A 22115-nucleotide genomic window follows, 5' to 3' on the forward strand; every position below is an offset into this window, starting at 1 on the left:
CATACCCAAGCCGAGAAAAGATATCAATAGTTTTATTATTTATGGAAGAGAGGGATGTGATCAGGTAAGTTTAAATTTCTACGTATACCGCCTTCAAATTCTTTATTTTTGAACTCAATTTTAACTTAAATATTATTTATGTGTGTAACTTAAAGAAATTTCTACCCTGATTGTGTTTCAACTTTCTTACACATGTGCTTAACTTTCTAAGATTATGTTTGTGAGATGATTGATAGTTGATTTAGTTTTATACCAGTTTAAACATTTTTCCCCTTTGACATGATGAAACATATTAATTAATAAATGGGCCACTAACTTTTGCAATGGTAAAATAAAAATAAAAAATCATGTTGATAAACACCAATTTTACAAAATGCTCTTTACCTTATAATTTATTGTGCGACGGCGACATTTTGAAATGGAAAAATCACACTCTGTTTCCAGTACTGGGCAGTAGGCTCAGCAAGTCTGTCTCTCTTCGTCTGTCAATGGCAACCGTGAACCTACCTCCATTGCAGAGCTGCGCCACTGGCTGCTTCGTAAATTCTTCTCTTCCTTCCAGAAATTCCCTCACCATATCATTCTATACACCTCTCAAGCCCTCCTCTTTGCCCTATGTATCTTCGAGGCCCCATATGGTCGCTAGACCGTGCGCTCTGACCGTCGCTTCTGCTTTCAAGAAGCTCTCGGAGGTGGAGCTTGTTGCCTTGTCGCCGGGAGAGGACCTCTCTGGAGAATTCCCAGCAGATTCCGGCGTGTACGGCGTATATGACAGCAACAGCGATCTTCAGTTCATCGGTATATCACGGAATATAGCAGCCAGCATTCTATCTCACCGGAAGACGTTGCCGGGTCTCTGCTGCTCCGTCAAGGTACGTCATGTGGTGGGTGGCTTTGCGAAGCGTCTCTGCCCTAATCTTTATTCTGGACTTTTCTCAGTCGTTGAAATTACACTGTTACTCTACAGCTTTATGATAATTGCAGTTGTGAAGAAGGACTCTTTTCTATATTGAATATTCAACGTTACACTTTGTATATAATACAGTCAGTCTGATAAGAGTTCCCACTAAAGGCAAAAAGAGGACTCAGGAGCAAGGTCAGCAAGCGGCGGGAGGAGAAAGGCAAGCAAGGTCCAAGCTGAGAGCTTCACTGCGGGATGGAAGTGAGAAAGGGGGCAGGGCCACGAAGCGCCCAATGACTTGAACTTGAGGATCCTTTTGCCACAGAGCAAACGGACTTATCCACCAAGGGATTCGTGGAATTTCTGTAGATTGCGTTGGGGGAAATCTACCAAAGCTAGGCAGATAGATAGACTCCTTTCCCGCTGCTAAGGGAACAAGATCCATGATTAATTTTAAGAATAATGCCTAAATATCTGCTTTGTACAATAATCTATAGATGAAAGGTGAAGATATTTCTCTAATACTTCCCCTCAAGTTGGAGCATGGAGATCCGTAATGTCTAACTTGCGTGATAAGTCTTAGATAGGTTAACGACCCATCTATAGATTATTGTGTAGTTATTAGAGTAGATATTTAGGCATTATTGCAGATATTTAGGTATTATTCTTGGAATTATTCTTGGGATCTTGTTCTCTTTCACATGTATTATATACAAACTATAACGTTGAATATTCAATATAGAAAATATTCCTTTTTCAACTTTAACATGGTATCAGAGTAGGTTCTCTATGTATATTTTTTTTTTCAACACCGTTTGAATTTTTTTCTGCAATCATGTCCAACATCATATCTCCGGAGGTCTCCTCCTCCAATCCAACATCCCCATCAATTTCGGATGTGTCTTCTTTATAATTTTTCCATTCTGCTGATCACCTAGGTGTCATCCTAGTCTCCACCCTTCTCAATGGTGACAATTATCCTACCTAGAAGAAGGCCATGAAAATGGCCTTGAATGCCAAAAATAAGTTTCGTTTCGTTAATGGTACCCTCCCCAAATTAACGTCCTCCTCAGCAAAAACTTAATTGTGGGAAAGTTACAGTAATATGATCTTATCATGGATCCTCAACTCCATTGATAAATCCATTGTTCACAGTCTGATCTATCATGAATGTCCCCATGATGTATGGCTGGATCTTGAGGATCATTTCTCTCAAAGCAACAATCCTAGAATTTTCAAGTTGAAGCGTGACATTGCTACTCTCACCCAAGGCTCAATGATCATCTTTGTGTATTTTACAACACTTAAAGGTCATTAGGATGAACTCGCCATGCTTGCCTCCACACCAAAGTGCACTTGTGGTGTTTTAAAAGAATTAACCCGAATGCAAGACACTGAGCGTGTTTTTCAGTTTTTGATAGGGTTACATGACTTATATGCTTCAATTCATAGCCAAATTTTGGCCATGGATCCTTTACCTCCTATTACTAAGGTCTATTCAATTTTGCATTAAGAAGAGAGGCAGCGCCTTATTCATATCTCTAGTGTTCCAACAGAATCTGCTGCCATGGCGGTTCCTTGTAATTTTTCTCATCCTCCTGATAGCAAGGGGCGAGGGCGTGGTCGTCCAAAATATGACCACTGTGGCCGTGATGGTCATTGGAAAGCTCACTGTTATAGGCTGCACAGTTATCCCAGCACCAAGTCTCAATCTCGTGGAACACCCAATGGAACATCTGGTTCTTCAATGGCTACAAACACTGTCACAGGTCCTTCAACTTCTTCTGAGATTGCTGTCTTTGGCCTCACCAGCAAATAATACTGTCAACTCTTGGATCTTTTATCGCCCTCGAACACCAACTCTACCAAGGGAGAAAGAGGGAGAGATGAGGGACTAGGGATAGGTATGTTTGGTTGGGTAAGTAAAGTGTAGGAAGGGTGGATATCAGGAATAGGAAGTGGAAGGACTGGAGAAGATGTAGGATTTGGAGGTATGAGATGATAGGGAAAAACATTTTCTTCAAAAGTGACATTACGAAGATGAATTTTTTTTTTGTTTTCAAGATTGTATACACGATAAGCCTTATGATGGGTAGGATAGTCTAAGAAAACACATCGAAAAGCACGAGGAGAGAATTTATCGCGATGTTGGCGAGCGGTTTGAGCATAACACAAACACCCAAACACTCGCAAGTGTGTATATGATGGTGACTTCTTAAAAAGGAACTCATAAGGTGACTTATGAGTGAGACTGGGTGAAGGAGTGAGGTTAATTAAATAAGTGGTTGTGAGAATGCATTCACCTCAAAAAGAGATGGAAAGATTGTCTTGAAAACGTAAACACCGAGTCACATTAAGAAGATGACGATGTTTACGCTCGGCAATGCCATTATGTTGAGGTGTATCCACACATGTGCGCTCGTGAAAAATGCCTTGATTGTCAAAAAAAGTTTGAAGTTTATTGGATAGAAATTCTTGACCATTATTAGGTCGCACATGCTTAATAGTGCAATTGAATTGATTTTTAATCATGGCGCAAAAATTTTTAAGGCAAGTGAAAGTATCAGATTTCGTGTGCATAAGATAGACCCATGTAGTACGTGAGTAGTCATCTACGATTGTTAAAAAATAATGTGCACTAGAATGTGAAACTGTAGGATAACCACCCCATATGTCACAATAAATCTGATTAAAACAAAATGTGCTCTTATTTGTATTCAAAGAAAAAGGTAAACGAGTGTGCTTTGCTCTAGCACAAACGTCACAAGCAAATGAGAACAAGAAATATTTAAAGTTTTTGGAATACATGAAATAGAAGGGTGACCAAGACGTTGATGCCAAAGAGTAGGGTCAGGAACACGCTGAGAGTGGAAAACTGAGGCGGAGAAAGGTTTATAGTGATAAAGTCCATCCCATACTTCACTCGTTCCAATCAGCCTCCTCGTTGATAGGTCTTGAAAAACACAAAAGGTAGAAAAAAATATAGCAACACAATTGAGAGCAGTGGTGAGTTTGCTGATGGATAATAAATTAAATTTAAATGAAGGCACAGAAAGAACATTAGAAAGAGAGAGATTAGGAGAAAACGCAGAGTGCCAGTATGAGTTATAGGAACCATGTCACCATTTGGAAGCTTAATGGGGCATGGCTGATTAAGAAGTTGAATATTATCAAGAGAAGACAAATTGGAGGTCATATGATCTGAGGTACCTGAATCAACAATCCATTCAATATTAGAAAAAGAAGTAGAATGACAAGAGGCAAGGTTACTAGCAAAATCGGAAGAGTTGGTGTTCGAGGGCGATAAAAGATCAAAGAGTTGACGGTATTGTTTGCTGGTGAGGCTAGAGGCAGCAATCTAAGAAAAAGTTGAAGAACCTGTGACAGTGTTTGCAGCCATTGAAGAACCAAATTTTCCATCGAGTGTTCCACGAGATTGAGACTTGTTGCTGGGATAACCGTGCAGCCTATAATAGTGGGTTTTCCAATGACCATCACGGCCATAGTGGTCACATTTTGGACGACCACGCCCTTGCTCCTTGATATCAGGAGGATGAGAAAAATTACGAGGAACCGCCATGGCAGCAGATTCTATTAGAACACTAGAGATATGAAGAAGGCGCTGCCTCTCTTCTTGATGCAAAATTGAATAGACTTTGGTAACAAAAGGTAAAGGATCCATGACCAAAATTTGGCTATGAATTGAAGCATATGAGTCATGTAACCCCATAAAAAACTGAAAAACACGCTCAGTTCACTGTGGTGTGGAGGCAAGCATGGCGATTTCATCCCAATGACCTTTAAGTGTTCTAAAATACATAGAGATGGTCATGGAGTCTTGGGTGAGAGTAGCAATGTCACGCTTCAACTTGAAAATTCTAGGATTGTTGCTTTAAGAGAAATGATCCTCAAGATCTAGCCATACATCACGGGGGCATTCATGTTAGATCAAACTGTGAACAATGGATTTATCAATGGAGTTAAGGATCCATGATAATATCATATCACTGCAACGTTCCCACAATTGAGTTTCTGCTAAGGTGGACGTTGGTTTGGGGAGGGTACCATTAACGAAACCAAACTTATTTTTGGCATTCAAGGCCATTTTCATGGCCCTCTTCTAGGTAGGTTAATTGTCACCATTGAGAAGGGTGGAGACTAGGATGGCACCTGGGTGATTAGCAGAATGGAGAAAATATGGAGAAGACACATCCGGAATTGATGGGGATGTTGGATTGGAGGAAGAGACCTCCGAAGATATGATGTTGGACATGATTGCAGAAAAAAATTCAAACGGCGTTGAAAAAAAATATACGCAGAAAACCTGCGCTGATACCGTGTCAAAGGTGAAGAAGGACCCTTTTCTATATTGAATATTCAACGTTACAGTTTATATATAATATAGGAGAAAGGGAACAAGATCCCAAGAATAATTCCAAGAATAATGCCTAAATATCTGCTAACCAAGATTAATGCCTAAATATATGCTCTAATAACTGTACAATAATCTATAGATAAAAGGTGAAGATATTTCTCTAATAGCAATTAAGGATGGTAGTGAGACTGTTTTCTCAAGGTGGTTTGTCTTGTTTATATAATTTAATTGGATAAAATACGGTGGCTTGTCCTGCTTAAATTTTCAAAGTGTGTGTTTGGACGTTATGGGGAATTGAATTATTCTTTTGTGTTATATACAGTGATTAAACGTAAAAATCCATCCCCAATTGTGGCAATGAAATATTTATGACATAGACTATTTCAAAACATCATTTGATTGTGCCTACCTTGCTTTTTTCAATAATAGTTTCATTAAGATTCTCACATGATGTTCTGCCCCATGTTTTTGTAAAGTGTGATGGAATGAGGGGCGGAATCATTATCTTGGTGGATTCAACTGTCTAAAGGGCCTCAGACATTATCATTTAAAAAAAAAAAAAAGTGTGATGGAATCATTTGTTTATTGTGTTATATCCAAAGATATCCTTTTGCTGTGTTCTGGGAGTATAGATTTTGGATTTTAGATTTTAGATTTGGATTTGGATAAATTTTAATATAATTTTATATTACATTTTATTACAACTCCAAGTCCAAGGTCTTCTCAAACATAGGGTTAAGTGTTGTCATTGCAATTGCCAATTTTCTTTCCAAAAAAAAAAAAAAATTGAATATTGTAATTTTGTAATGGGCTTGAATTCTACCTTGCTATAAAATAACAAAATTATAGAAAATTCAAGGACACAGAAAGGGGATAATAATTCGGGCAATGCTCTTTTGATTGATTCATAAAAAAAGAAATACATCCTTAAGTTACTTTCGTCGTATGCCTCCCTTTCTCTTGTAAACTTATAATACATTATTATCAATGCAACTACTTGAAATGCAACAAAATACTAAGTAGTCAACACCACAACTTACTAGATATAGACACAATAAAATTGCTACAGAGACTAATTTTGGAATAAGTTTGCAACAAGTCTGAATTGACTCGAACGCATTCTCTAGCCTACTTAGGTATCTTAAGGAAAGGTCTACAAGTCTATTGTCCAATGCATCTATGGTCATTTACCGATGATTAGTTAGTACTGATTGCAATAAAATGAAATTTAAATCTTACCTTTGTTTTTGAAATTGTATCATACTAATCCACTCTACATCAGCCTCTGCAATTCGAATAAAGATCATCCTTGAGATGTTTTCAGACATCTCTTTGTAAGAATTCCTCCATAAACTTAATAACAGCACAAATTGCTCGACTCTCTTGCCTTGATAAGTGATCTTGGATTTTCCTCCTTTGGTGTTGAGATCCTTCCAATCAACCTGATGAGTTGCAAGAAATATTCAATGGTAATTTCTTTGATTAACTATAATGAAAATGATTTGAAGGACGGAAGACCAAAAGGATCACTGTGGCAAGAATGATCAAAACTAGCCTTGCTGCTCACTAGAAATATGTCTTTTAATGTGATTTTCTGCTTCTTGCAACCACACGTTGGTTCACAGTTAATTGGAAAGATACCCCATTCATGGATAATGGGGACTCCATAAGTAACAATACTTCACCATAAACCGGTAGTATATCCCTATTAATAATTGATTGTTAGATTGTTGATTTGCTTGTGAATGGAGAATATCTGAAAATCTGTCCTCCATTTCTTATTCCAGAGTGGCACATGATTTATAAATCATTAGACACTGACCTTTCTTCAAATTTTCTTGTTTCAAAGCCCTATCGATGACAAATATAGGTGTATTAGGGACATCAAAGAATCTCTCTTCGTGATCTTTTTTAATTAAGTTCACTTATCCCTTTGGACATTCACTGGCAAGGTGGTTGAGCTTACTGCACTTGAAGCAAGTGGTTGATTGATTGCTGCAACTGAACTGACCTATAACTTGAACTATAGGCACTTCCTTGTTTGCTTGCTTAGTAAGACCTCCAAGTTGACCTTTGGCTTTGAAATTACCAACACAACTGAGAGATGTCTCACCCTTGTAAGAAGAATCAAGAATTCCAACATTGGCATATCTTTGTTCTAAGATCTTCAAGGCTGATTAATAAGCATCATTCAACCTCCATGGGTGTTGCACCCTGACCTTATATTAGATATAAATCCTCAACTTGTTGCCATATGTGGCCATGATCTGTTCTTTGCTCTCATGAATATCATTGAAGTACTAGCAACTTGTAGAACACCTCAGAATAGTAGGTCACACATTTGCTTTCTTGGCCAAGATTGTTAAATTGAGAGTAGACATGGTGGTGTAATGGCTTGTGCATGATTGACACGTACAAAATTCTAAACTTCTTTGACACCTTATATTACGGGTAATTCTGTTCTTTTGATACTGTTTGCACATGGTGGCACTCTCTTGGTGCCCTTCAATGAATTCTCTTTTGCTGATATCAGGAAAAAAAGAGTAAAAAGTGTGGGAAAAACAGTGTTAAGACACTGGGGAGTGGTGAAATGATTTCATTTTTGGGCTTGGTTTGTAGGTGTCTTATTTCGGTGATGTACTCCTGCATTTTCTTTACTAAATGGTTTATCTCTCTCATCTGTCGATATAGGCGCATTCTCCAAACCGTGCAAAATTCTTATCTCATGTGTTCGCATTTAATTGTTGTTTCTCGATCTTTGAGATGTTTACACTTTTGCTCAAACCCTACAAAATTGTATCTCTAAGATTATTTATTTATTTATTTTTTGATAATAAAAGAAGAATTTCATTAAAAACATTAAGAATATACAACCAGGAGCATAAGACATCCCCTTGACAGAGTTTGGAAAATCTAGATAAAAACAAAGAAAAAAACCTGAAAACCATATATATATATATATGTGTGTGTGTGTGTGTGTGCGCGCGCGTGTGTATATATATATATATATAAAACCAGCACAAACTAACAGTTCAGCATATAACGCCAATCACGCTGAATATAAAAAAAGCTCACCCCCTTAAAAAACGCCTTGCCCGTCACAACAAAGAGAAGCCAAATAATGTTTTTTTTTTTTCAAACCAGTAAATGCGATGACTTCTTCCCTAGGAAAATATGTGCATTATGCTACATCCACAACCCCCAAAATACTGCAAAGAAAACACATTTCTAGAGCGCTGCCCTTTTCTTTTTTCCTGCCAAAGCCACCAAAAAAAACTGTCAAAAAGTCCTTCACTGCCTCTGAACTCACCCAACATTCATGTGCCCTCCAAGCATTCACAAAGTATAAAAAAATGCGATGCAGATTCTGAATAGTTAAAACAAAGAACACAGATGTCTGGAGATAGAGCCTTCAAAGGTCCCCAGACTTGTAGCAAGTTGTTGGTATTAATTCTATCAAGTACGATCAACTAGGTAAGATTTTATCATAATTTTTTTTGTTTTTGAAAGTGCTAGATACTAGAAAATCGTCTCTAAGGAGAAGCACATATTTTTTAGCCCACCTAAACTCAACTCCATTATCTGATCCTAAACTTTGAGATTCAGCAGTATGAAATATTTTTAGGCCTTCTTGCCATAATAGGAAATGAAAATTTTGAGAAGTCTTGGGCTTTCACGCATCAAGAAGCTTATAGACATCAATGAAAGTTTTCTTGAGAATTTTTCTGTACGTCTTTTCTAAATCTAGTGTCCATAACATTATATTCTCGAGGTTGTATTGGATCTAAATAGATTTCTTCTTAACTAGTAGGGATCATCTATCTTGTAAGCATTGTAAAGTTATCCTAGGTGAAAGTTTGGCTACACAACATAGAGTTCTAGTATTAGATATACATATTAAAAAACGGAAGAGAAATAGTAACGTAAATCAACACAAGAGGACTAGATGGTGGAGTTTGAAGAGAGATAATATAGTAAAATTCAAAGATAAAATCATCAAAGAGTGTGATTGGATAGTAGGGACAAGGTAGATGCTAATATTGTTTGGAATAAAATGGCTAATTCTATTGTAAGGATAACAAAAGAGGTTTTAGGTGAGTTCAAATGAAGATACTCGGGTAGTAAAGAAAGTTGGTGGTGAGATCAAGAAGTTTAAAAAGTCATTAAGGCAAAAAAAAAAAAAAAAAGGCATAAAATATGGCAAAATTGTAGAAATCTAGAAAATCTTGAAAAATATAAAGAGGTCAGAAAAAATGCAAAAAGAAAGGAAAAAAAGAAAAAGAAAATCCCTATTAGTGAAGCTAAATATAGAGCTTATGATACTTTATATACTAGACTAGATATAAAAAGAAGGAGAAAAAGACATCTATAAACTTTCTATAGCTAGATAAAGAAAATGCAAAGATTTAGGTGATGTAAAATGTATAAAGGACGAGAATGATAATGTCTTAATGAGAGAAGAAGACATAAAAGAGAGGTGACAAAGATACTTTGATAATTTGTTTAATGAAAACCAAAATGAAATATTTAACTTGGAAGTGAAAAATGAGAAGAAGACTAAAAATAGGAGATTCATTCGCAAAATTAGAGTCCTTGAAATTAAGATGACATTGAAAAAATGAAAAGTGGAAAAACTATAGGACCAGATAAAAATTATAAAATACTAATTGAAGTTTGGAAATGTTTAGGGGATAAAGGAATTATTTGGTTAACTAATCTATTCAACACTATTATAAAAACCAAGAAAATTTAAGAAGAATGGAATAAAATTACATTAGTACCTTTATACAAAAACCAAGGCGATATGCAAAACCGTAATAACTATTAGGGAATTAAGATTATGAGTCATACTATGGGAAAGGGTAATTGAACATAGAATAAGACTAGAAACGAGGATTTCAGAATATCAATTTGATTTTATGCCTAGGAGATTAACAATAGAAGCTATTAATCTTTTAAGAGGTTTTATGGAAAAGTTTAGTGAAAAGAAGAGGGACTTGGATATGGTTTTTATTGAACTAGAGAAAGCATATGATAGAGTACCTGAGGAAATTCTTTGGTTGATCTTAGAAAAGAAGAGGGTATGCAATAGACATACTGATGTCATTAAGGATATGTTTGATAGTGTAGTGATTAGTGTTAGGACTGTAAGAGGGGATTCTAGAGATTTTCCAATCACAATAGGTGTACATTAAGGTTCTACTTTGAGTCCTTATTTTTTTACTTTTGTGATTGATGAACTTACTAGGAATATCCAAAATTAGATCCCTTGGTGTATGCTGTTTTTAAATGATATCGTGTTGATTGATGATAGTAGGAGCAGCGTGGAATCTAAGTTAGAATTTTTGTGAGCTACATTAGAGCTTAAAGGGTTTAGGATAAGTAGGAATAAGATAGAATATATGAAATATAACTTCAGTAATGTAAGTAGTAATGGAGAGAATATTAAACTTGATAATCAAGAGATTAATAGCACTAATAGATTTAGATATCTTGGATCTATCATACAAGCGGAAAAGGAATTTGAAGAAAATGTAGTGCATAGAATTAAAAAAGGTTGGGTAAAATGGAGGAGTGCATCAGGTTTGCTATGTGATAGTAGAATACCCTTAAAATTAAATGGAAAATTTTATAAGACGGTTATATGCCGACTATGCTTTATGATTCAGAATGTTGGGCAACTAAGAAACAACATGTAAAAAATGTAAAAGTTACTAAAATGTGAACGTTAAGATGAATGAACGATATAACATTAAAAATAAAGTAAGAAATAAATACACACAATAATTTAGGCATAGCACCGGTTGAAGACAAGACAAGGGAGGGGTGGCTTAGATGGTTTGGGTATTTAAAACACAGGCCTAGTAGAGCACCTGTGAGGAGGAGTGAGTTAGTTATTGTTTTTGACATGAAAAATGATAGGAGTAGGTCTAAAATAACTTGGAATGAGGTAGTGAGGAAGGATTTAATAGCCCTTAATCTAATAAAATAAAATGCTCTTGATCGAGTCAATTGATGGAAAAGGATTCTTGTAGCTGACCCCACCTAGTGGGACATAAGGCTTGTTGTTGTTGTTGTATTGGATCCATGATCTCAAGTTTTAAGTAAATGAATAAAGGCCTAACTCCATGAATATTTTTTTATAGAAACTATCAAGATGGGGGAGTGGAGCAATGACTTTGATTATAGGTGACATGAATGGTGTTTCAGGTTTAAAAGAGCTTGGTAGTTGGGTAGGAAATATGGAGAATGAAATTTTTGTGACAAGGGAGGGGCGGCTTTGATGGTTTGGGTATTTAAAACATAGGCTTAGTAGAGCACCTGTGAGGCAGAGTGAGTTAGTTATTGTTTCTGACATGAAAAATGATAGTAGGCCTAAAATAACTTGGAATGAGGTAGTGTGGAAGGATTTAATAGCCCTTAATCTAATAAAAGAAAATGCTCTTGATCGAGTCAATTGACGGAAAAGGATTCTTGTAGCTGACCCCACTTGGTGGGACATAAGGCTTGTTGTTGTTGTTGTATTGGATCCATGATCTCAAGTTTTAAGTAAATGAATAAAGGCCTAACTCCATGAATACTTTTTTATCGGAACTATCATGATGGGGGAGTGGAGCAATGACTTTGATTATAGGTGACTTGAATGGTGTTTCAGGTTTAAAAGAGCTTGGTAGTTGGGTAGGAAATATGGAGAATGACATTTTTGTGACCTTATCAATGTTACGCAGTAATATCTAACTCCGTGTATTATTAAGGAACATTGTCAAATTAGCTGGGTGGAGCATGATGATTGGTTTATGATATAATTTGTGTAAAATGTGGAGTTCTCAACAAAGAAAGAGTTTCTTTATATTGCAGGATTTTATGTGTTATACAAAAAAACAACAATGACAACAACAATAATAACAACAACAAAAACAAACCAAGCTTTTAATCGCTCTAGGTGGGGTCGACTATATGAATCCTTTTCTTCCAATTCACACAATCATGGACAATTTTCTCCAACAAATTCAGGGCTATTAAATCCTTATTCACTATTTCATTCCGTGCTCTTTTAGGTCTACCCCTATTCATTCTATTGCCCCTCATAATAACTAGTTCACTCCTTCTCTCAGATGCACTACAACGTAGATGCCCAAACCATATGAATCGCTGTTCCCTTATCTTAACTTCTATAGGAACTATGCCTAACTTACCACGAATACGTTCATTCTTTAATTTATCTTTTAATGTTACAATACTCATCCACCATAGCATTCTCAACTCGGCAACTTTTACTTTTTGGATATGTTGTTTTTTAGTTGTTCAACATTTTGATCCGTATAGCATCGGTGGTTTGCAGCTGTCCTATAGAATTTCGTTTTTAATTAAGAGTATTCAATGATCACATAGCGTGCCCAAAGCACTTTTCCATTTTTCCCAACTTACTTTAACTCTATATATATTACATCTTTTTCAATTTCTCCTTCAGCTTCATTTAAAGCCCAGGCTTTTGTTTGGACTCTCATACTCAACAAGATCAATACAAATGATGTGTTACAGATTAGAAGGCCTACAAAGCACTTAATCCAGATATTTGTATGCTGTGTAGTGGTTCAAATGAGAATTCTAGCCATTTATTTCTTCATTTTAAGGTAGCGAGACACATGTGGAACAATTTGTTTCATCTTTCGTGGAGGATTGGGCGGCTTTGGAATCTATCTTTGACTTTTGAAGGGAAAGTTTTGGGGATTTGGGAAGAATAAAATAGAAAGTAACTTTTGGGTCTGTGCAGTTTTTACAGTGCTGTGGGGGCTACGGATTGAAAGGAATGCCAGAATTTTTAGAGATAAGAAGACCCATCCTTCTTAACCTTGGGAGAAAGTTACTTTTATGCTTACTTTTGAGTTTTTTGGAAGTCATTCGTTGATGTCCAAAGAGATTGGAAGGCAACTGTAATGTAATTGTGTTTTTTTTTTGTTAACTTTATATTTTACCGAGAGGATTTCTTATCCTTCATTCACTGTAATTATTCTTTTCATTAATAGATTCATTTTTGTTATTATAAAAAAAAAAAAAAAAAATTCTTCTTAAGCTTGCATAATAGATGCAAGGTACCAAAAGATACTAGTGCTATTGATTTATTGACCATCAAGTTTAGTCTATTCTTCAATATTCCTCGTATTATGACTGAAATTACATTTTCATAATTCTATCTTATTTGTACTTATCCTAAAACCTTTAGATTCTAAAGCTTCTATCCATAATTCTAACTTAGACTCTACTCCATCCTTAGTTTCATCAATCAAGACATTATCATTTGCAAATAATATATACCATGGAACCTCATTTTGAATACTCCTAGTAAGTTCATCCATCACTAAAGTAAAAGGATAAGGGTTTAAAGCAGATCCTTGATGTACACCTATTTTGATTGGAAATTCCTTAACCTCTCCACTTGTAGTCCTAATGTTGGTGATTACTCTGTGCATATATCCTTAATGACATTGGTATATCTACTACACCTTCTTGTTTTTCTTCTAAAACTAAACAACCCTAGGACTTCCCTAGGAATCCTATCATACACTTTCTCTAAGTCAATAAAAACCATATGCAAGTCTCTCTTCTTTTCCCTAAACTTTTCCATTAATCTTCTTAAAATATATAGCTTCTGAAATAGATCTCCTAGGTAGAAAGCCAAATTGATTTTTTGAGACCCTCATTCTAACCTTAATCTTTGTTCAACTACCCTTCCCCACAGTTTCATTCTATAGCTTGTAAGTTTAATTCTATCATAGTTATTACAAGTTTGAATATCTCCTTTATTTTTGTATATGGGTATTAAAGTGTTTTTTCTTTACTCATTTGACATTTTCTTAGTTTTTGTAAATGTGTTAAATAAGTTAGTTAACCATATAATTCTGTTATCACCTAGGCATTTCTAAACTTCAATTGACATGTTATTCAATCCTATAGTTTTTGCATTTTTCATTTTTCATTTTTTTAATGCAAATTTAACTTCATTAACTCTAATTTTGTGAATAAATCTCATATTTTTAGCATTTTTCTCATTTTTAAATTCTAAGTTTTAAGCCTTCTACATGATTTTCATTAAATAGCTTATTGAAGTAACTTTGCCATCTTTCTTTGATGTCATCTTCCACAGCCAAGACAATATCATCCTCACCTTTTATACATTTTACAGTACGCAAGTCCTTGTTCTCTCTTTCTCTAGCTCTAAGTTTAAAATTTGTCCCCTTCCCCTTCTTTTGTATCTAATCTAGCATATAAATTACTATATGATCTCTATGTTTAGCTTCTCTAATGACTTTTTTGCATTTTTTCTCGCCTCTTTATACTTTTCAAAATTGCCCATGTTTTTTACATTTATGTTATGTTTTTATACCAAATTCTATCTTTACTATTGTTTTGACATCTTAATCCTATCACGAACTTTCTTTACTATCCAAGAATTTTTCTTTTGATTCACCTAAAATTTCTTTTGCAATCTTTTTGCCTCTTGCTTGGAACGTCTTAAAAATAAGTATTTTTTTTTCCAGAAGAGTACCTTTATAAGTATTTATTTTTTCAAAAAGTACTATTTAAACTACTTCCTTTTAAGGAAAATAAATATTTTCTAAAAAAAAGAATATTTTTATGAAAAAAGTTCTATTTAAAAAGTACTTATAATTAAGTAATCTCGGAGTATTTTTAGATAAGTACTTTTACAGATCTTTTCTGTAAGTAGTTCCAAATGATCCCTTAACAGAGCTAGCTATCCTATTCAAAAGAGTATTTGTGTCTACATAAACCCTATTGTCTAAGCGTCATCTTTGATCATTTATCTTTAAATTTTATTATATTTTCTCCCTTTAGGTTCTACCTCCCAGTTCTCTTGCATTGATTTATATAACCCTTTCTCTTCCATTGTTTAATACACATATCTAACACTAAAATTCGATGTTGTGTAGTTAAGTTTTCACCTAGGATAACTTTAATAAATATTTTTGACCTCTTAGTTTAGAAAAAATAAATTTGAATTTTGTTTTGTCCACTCTTGAAGGCTATTAAGTGTTCTTCTCTCTTCTTAAAGGAAGTATTCATTGTAATAAGATCATATACATAGCAAAGTCTAAGATCATATCCCTAGACTCATTTTTATCTCTATATCCATGCCCTCCATGTATCATCTCATAATATTTTTTATCCTTTCCAATATATCCATTCAAATAAGCTCCTTGAATATTTTCTTAATCCTTGATATCCCTTGTATAATAATATCTACATCTTCCAAAAAACTGTCTCCTAACGCTTTCTACTAAGCGTATTTGAGGATCATAAGCACTAATGACATTTATTATCCCTTGGCCTAAGACTATCTTGATTTTTATGATTCTATCCCCTACTCTTTAGACATCTACAACAATATCTTTGTAGTCTTCATCTACAATGATTCCTACTCCATTCTTATGTTTTTCTTTTCTAGTGTACCAAAGTTTGAATCCTGATTTTTCCATTTTTTTAACTTCATCTCGTACCGAATTACTTTCTTGAAGGCATTTTTCTTCTAATCGTTGTGTCCACTATCTCCATGCTTTTACTCATAAGTGTCCCTATATTCTAAGTTACTAATATGATCCTAGTCTCTTGAACTAATTTCTTTACCCGCCCACATCCAGAATGATGCGGGAACCCTCACATATTTGGCCATACCCAAGCACCAACATCACGTGATTCTTCGACGCAACGATTTAGTCCACCCTCTATTTTTCGCTATACCTGAGTGGTATGAGTGCAACACGTCACTCGTATGGAGTTCTCGAACGAATAATTGGTAAAGATTCATATCATAAAGATTGACAAGTTTTTTTATGTTGACTATCAACTACCTAATGTAATCCTCCTCCTTTACTCAGGCTTGGGACTGTTTGGGGACTGGGTGTGAAAATATTAGGACATTGAGTGCATTAGAGGCAAAGTTAGAATTTATCTATTATATAAGACCTAAAAAAAAAGAGGGGAAAACAGCATAAGAAAAGGCTAACATGTAGAATAAAGCAGTATATAAATTAAATCAAACTATGAGTCCTATAAGAAAGTTGACTAATGAAATAAAGTAGGTGGGGCATGACTCATCTCTATAGAATTTTAATATCAGAATTGCGGATATAGTCATGATTCAATGGGTCAGGTCCGCTTACATTTTTGTTTGTTGATTTTGAATCTTTACAATGGATTTGTTGAAATAATGAAAAATAGGAATATTTGGCAATTTAAGAGTACCTACCATGGGGCTTTGAACCGTATCGTAGAGAGAAGATACCCTTTGAGCGAAATGCGACAAACGGAAGGAAATATTCATGACCAAGAAGTACTAGATTCTCTTTCGGATAGGCCCTAAAAGGAGAAGGAAGGCTGGAATGCCAACAAGCGTCTATTATTGAATTCACCCGACCCGATAGTACCCATTTTGAGAACGCTCAGTGCCAAATTCCTATGATGCAATTGGAACTTATCAGCAGGTACGTAGGCAACGAGGGCCTTCGCTCTGCTTCACCACCTGGTTGTTATGGAGCAAGTTGGAGTTGATTTCCGATTTAAGAGTATTCCTCGCTGCTAGGAGCGTGTACCAACAGCCAATCTACGGTAGAAGAGAAGGTTCTGTCGGAACAATTATTTATTTTACGTATCAGTTGAGGGGGGCATGTTGCCTTTCGTGCAGTTCCTGTGTTATGAGATAATGAACATTGGATTTGGTCAATGAATGACAATATTGGCTTTTGTGTGGTTGCTGGGAAATAAACTTATGAGATAGCATGAAGGTTGGATTCGGGCAATGGACAAGTAGGCTTGTTTGCAAGCTTGATCCAGGTCAAGCCTACAAGAACAAAGTTTTGTATTTGAACTGGGATGAAAATTAAGGCCAACTTAACCTTGGTTGATGTTAAGCACTTGTTGAATAGTAAATCTTGGCTTTGCACTCTCACTTGCTGAAATCGGTGGAGATAGCATTGTTGATGGTTTAGACTGGAGTATAATTTTGAGGCCATTAATGTAATATATTGTAAGCTTTGATTTAAACTTTTGAACCCAAACAAATCCCACCCTACACTGGGAAAAAAAAAGACCCATACAAGAAAACAAAAGAAAGCGCCTGCATGATAGCAAAATTGAAGATCTGATGCATCTACATGTAGAGGCCGTGCCTTGGTGCGATGGCAAGTGCCTCTGCCTTGGTACGGGTGGTGTTGGGTTCAAGACTTGGGAGCTACCTATCCAAAAATGGGGGTAAGGCTTGCCGACATCCACCTCTCCCAGACCCCACTCAAAGTGAGAGCCTTGTGCACTGGGTACGGCCTTTTTTTTTTTTTTCTTTTTGATGCATCTCCATGTAATGAGTTTTTCTGGAAGATAATTAGCCCCACCCAGTTTTAGAATTTTTTTAGAAACAGAAATTACAAATGCTGATATACTTAAAAGTAAGCAAGGAAATCAACTATATAAAAAAGAAAGTACACATCATGTAACTTTAGCAAGGAAAAAATTGAACTTGATTTTGTATTCTCCTTGTAAATTCTTATAAGCTTGCATATGATATAATTTCTTTCATGTATATTGCAGTATTGTTCTTTGTTGTATTTTTGTGATGGACTAGCAAGTTCAAAATATCATATGCCTTTTATACTCGAAGCAAGGAAATATGGAAAGATTGAATGTTTTTTGATTCAATAGATAAACTGCACCGCCTTCATGTTATGTACTAGGCCATTGGGTGAAACAACTTATCATCTACCCTTCCTTCCTACCAAACAGTGTTACAGCCAGTTGATTTGGTTACTTGTGATCTTTTGACGTATTGGAAATGATTGGATGGCATGGTTACATCACATAATTACTATGAAAGATAATTGCAATCACTGCCCTACAAAATAGGAGTAGAGCACTCATATGTGCAACTCATTTGACCTATGCACTATTTCTTCTGAGTCTACATGTCAGCGTGCACTAGAATTGAACTGAGCCAGAAGCACTGTGCAGAGCAGTCACTGTGGCAAGTGACCAGTTTGGAGCCCACTAAAACTGGCACTGCTCAAGTTAGGGTAGGCTGGTAGTCAAGAATGGCCATTTTTTATCGTAGTGCTTTGTTTTGCTCTTTGTAAATGCAGGAACGGTGTCTTCTAATTTACATCTACGATTAGGGGAATTCAGAAATATGTCTTGCGAATAATGATTTTATAATTAACTTTTTTTCGTAGGTTGGGGTAGTGGATGAACCTGACAGAACAGCTTTAACCGAAGCTTGGAAATCATGGATGGAAGAACACATAAAAGCCACTGGAAAAGTCCCACCAGGTAATGAATCAGGGAACACCACATGGGTCCGGCAGCCACCGAGGAAGAAACCTGATCTCCGGCTGACACCTGGTCGTCATGCCAAACTGACAGTCCCACTAGAGGAGCTTATTGATTGCTTGGTGAAGGAAAACAAGGTTGTAGCCTTTATCAAAGGATCAAGAAGTGCCCCATTGTGTGGATTCTCACAGAAGGTGGTTGGTATTCTTGAAAGTGAAGGGGTGGATTTTGAGAGCATTGATGTGCTTGATGAAGAGTACAATAATGGATTGAGGGAGACACTGAAGAAGTATAGTAATTGGCCTACATTCCCACAGATTTTTGTGAATGGTGAGTTTGTTGGAGGGTGCGATATCCTGTCCTCAATGCATGAGAAGGGTGAACTTGCTGGTCTGTTGAAAAATTAGATGCTTACCTTTTCATCCATTGGTCTTTTGCAAAAATGGGATGCTGTGGAACAGCAATGAGATGATGTGTTAATGACAGGAACTGTAGCTTATTGGTTTGTTAATCATTCATAGATGTTGGCCATGAGTGATATTTCTCATCAATGAGAAAAATACTTGTAGTTCATTGTAATGTATCTTATGTAGGGTAAATGAAAAATTTTGTGCATCCCTTCTGATGGAGTCTCTCTCCTTCCCAAGGATTTGTGTTTTCTCTCTCTCTCTTTTTTTTTTTTCTGCTTTTCCTGCAGAATACTGGCACAGTCCATAATTTTGGGCACCTTTATTTTATAATCGTACATTGCATGTTTAAATTTAAATTCATGCCCAAATCCAGCTTTGAAGATCCACTTTGGGGTTTACCTGGGGGTGGACACCAGTTTGGTTATATGTGATATGTATATTGTAGTTTTTTTAATATTTAATTATGTTATCTTAGATATGCCTGGTAACTGACAGAAGATTTACATAGAATATATTAAAATGTTACTAACAGGTTCCAGTTCAGCCTAATTAATCCTTTTGTATAGGTATCATCTTATCAAGTGCACCTTGTATAAAATGCAATATATTCATTGTGTTTGGGCATAGAATTTGATTTGAAATGTGCAATAATCTTATCTTGTGTCTTAATACATATTCCTCACAAAGGTGGGAATACCAATTCCGGCTTGGTCGTGAATAGATTAAGAGTCGTATTCCAAAATAATGCTCTCAAATGATTTAAAAAATGGTAGGATAAATCCCGTCCATCTCAATACATTTGATTCAGCAGAGCCTCTCCTTATCTCTCTCCATTTCTCTCTCTCTGAACATGTAGAGCTCCATCGACTGATATGATCACTTCAGATGTCTATCAATTTGATCACCCCAACGACTGGTGATATCTCTCTCTCTTTCTCTCTCTCTCTCTCAGCTGATGAAAATTCACTTTTGTTTTCTTTGGTGACTGCCATGGGACAGGATGACTGTATCTCTGTTAATGGCCTTGCTTTAAGCTCATGCAAGCTCTCTCTTTAGGAGGATTTTGTAAGGTATGTTGTGGTCTGATCTTTGGTCTATCACTTTGTCTGTTTCCAATTACCAATTATTAGGTTTCTTTGATTTGTTATTCTTCTTCTTCTTCTTATTTTTATTTTTATTTTTATTTTTGGGGGGGGGGGGGGGGGGGGGGTGGTTTCTTAGTCATCGTTTGTACCAATACTTTTTTAACCTGCCTTTGTATTATACCTTGTCAATATGAATTATAGTTCACGTGATTCTTCAGTATGGTGTAATTTTTACTTTTGGTCTTTTTTTTTTTTGTTTGTTTTTTGTTTTGCTCTCTATCTCTCTCTCCTGAATGAGTGTGTGTTGGATCATATATGATGCTTCTATCAGTATATTATCTAGTGTTTTTGTATCTGATTTCTGCAATCGTGAATTAATGGTGAGTTCTAATAGGCTACAAAAGCATGGCAGGGGTCTTTGTCTTGAACAATGATAATGTCATTGGTGCCCCTTGCAGCATGTTTTTGTTTTTGTCATTGGTTCCTAATGCTTGAAGTTGTTTTAATTTGCTAACATGAAGTAAGTACTGGTCAAAGTATGAAGTGTGAACAAGATCTTTAGCTACCCTAGCAGCTGTAGCAAATAACAAATAAATGTTAAAATAAAACCAATAGCTACCACACAGCTGTAGCATTAATAGCCTAAAAGGAATCTCTAATTGCAAAGTTTTAGCTGTTTGGCAGATGATTGTTGCTAAAATATATAGCATGCAATAGTTGATGTTTGACATTACAACAGCTGTAGCAACTGAGTTTTTGCTTAGAATATAAATGTGTGTGATTTTTTTTTTTTTTTGTATGAGAGGAAGAGCATAGCCAAAGTAATTTTGGCTACCAAGTAGCTGTATTGATATTCCCAGCATGTATGTTTTGGGAAGGGTATTGCCTAAGCTATATGACGCACATCCTGAAAAATGCAGTAAACAGAAAAGAGAACAGTAGTTTGCTCTTGTTTATTTTTCGCATCCTTCCAACTTTTTTTTTTCCTACTGTTATCTGCTGTATGCTTTTGTTGTTAAAAGGTGCTTGGCAGTAGCAGGGCTGGGGCTTGATAGCGGGTGGTTTAGATGGCAGGTACAAACAATTCTCATTTAGGCGAATAAAAAGGACTGTTGAAGAATGGATAATGGCATACTGTGTTCTTACTTCTTACCTGATATTTGGATGCACCGTGTTGAAGCTGATTTAATGCCTACCAATTCAGAACTAGCCACACTTTCTCCTCCACATTTGAACTGGGGACTACAGATTTATTAAACTCAGGTGATAAATGTAGTAGTTTTTCCTGAACCAGAACAAAATTTCTAAAGAAAACTCAGGTACTAACTTCAGTGGTTTTTTGTGCTGTTTTGGTGGTGGTGCTTAGAATAGGATGCTGCCCAGTAGGGGCCTACGAGATTATTAACAAGAGCTCAGCTGTAACATAATACAAAAATGTGAAAAACTTTTATTTTTTAAAACTAGTCCAAAACTAGTCAAAATAACATAAACCTGAAATTTCCTTAGCTTGTTAGCTTTGTTAAATTGTTTCATTTTAAATTGTGAGTGAGGCTCTAATTAAATGTATTTTTTTTGACTTGCAGATAGTTTCAGGTTAGATTTTCTATTATAATGTTTTATGTTTCTGCTGGTGTTCCTGAATCCCATTAATTGACATGAACAATATAGACCATAACATGAATATTTATATGTATAAATAATTTAATAATTTTATAAATGAAGAATAGAGCTGGCACCTATAGGTAGATGAGTATTGAGTTGGATTGTGGCAGCAGGAGAGGAGCACATCAATTTCAGAAAATGAAGAGGGCCATCCTGATTGAGCTCGGGTTTAGCTTCTTCTCAGGACTGACCCTTCCAGTAACTATCATGGCTTAGATAAGAGCCTGTTCATGCATCTAACTATGCAAAATCTGATGGTTGTTTAATTCAATCGTGCTCTTTACCCTGTAACTATTCTGCTCGGTACATGTACATCTCTTTCTTGCTTTGTCTCAAGTTTATTACTGCTT

At 35.7% G+C, this 22115-nt stretch overlaps 1 protein-coding gene across 1 annotated transcript; it reads left to right on the forward strand.

The window, feature by feature from the left end:
* The first annotated feature begins 388 nt into the window (after nt 1–388).
* On the forward strand, nt 389–19254 carry LOC131167986 (bifunctional monothiol glutaredoxin-S16, chloroplastic). Its single transcript, XM_058127105.1, has 2 exons — nt 389–872; nt 18512–19254. Exons 1-2 carry the CDS (start codon nt 489–491, stop codon nt 19013–19015), a joined length of 888 nt encoding a protein of 295 aa, XP_057983088.1. The 5' UTR covers nt 389–488; the 3' UTR covers nt 19016–19254.
* Nucleotides 19255–22115: the final 2861 nt, after the last annotated feature.

This window comes from Malania oleifera, chromosome 11 (genome assembly GCF_029873635.1).
Source record: "Malania oleifera isolate guangnan ecotype guangnan chromosome 11, ASM2987363v1, whole genome shotgun sequence".
Classification (NCBI taxonomy): domain Eukaryota; kingdom Viridiplantae; phylum Streptophyta; class Magnoliopsida; order Santalales; family Ximeniaceae; genus Malania; species Malania oleifera.

What these genes read in the sequence shown, in the direction of transcription:
- LOC131167986 (XM_058127105.1), top strand. Translation starts at nt 489, where the DNA reads ATGGCAACCGTGAACCTACCTCCATTGCAGAGCTGCGCCACTGGCTGC. An exon ending in GTCTCTGCTGCTCCGTCAAG is followed by an intron (nt 873 to 18,511) that starts GTACGTCATGTG and finishes TTTTTTTCGTAG; the next exon opens with GTTGGGGTAGTGGATGAACC.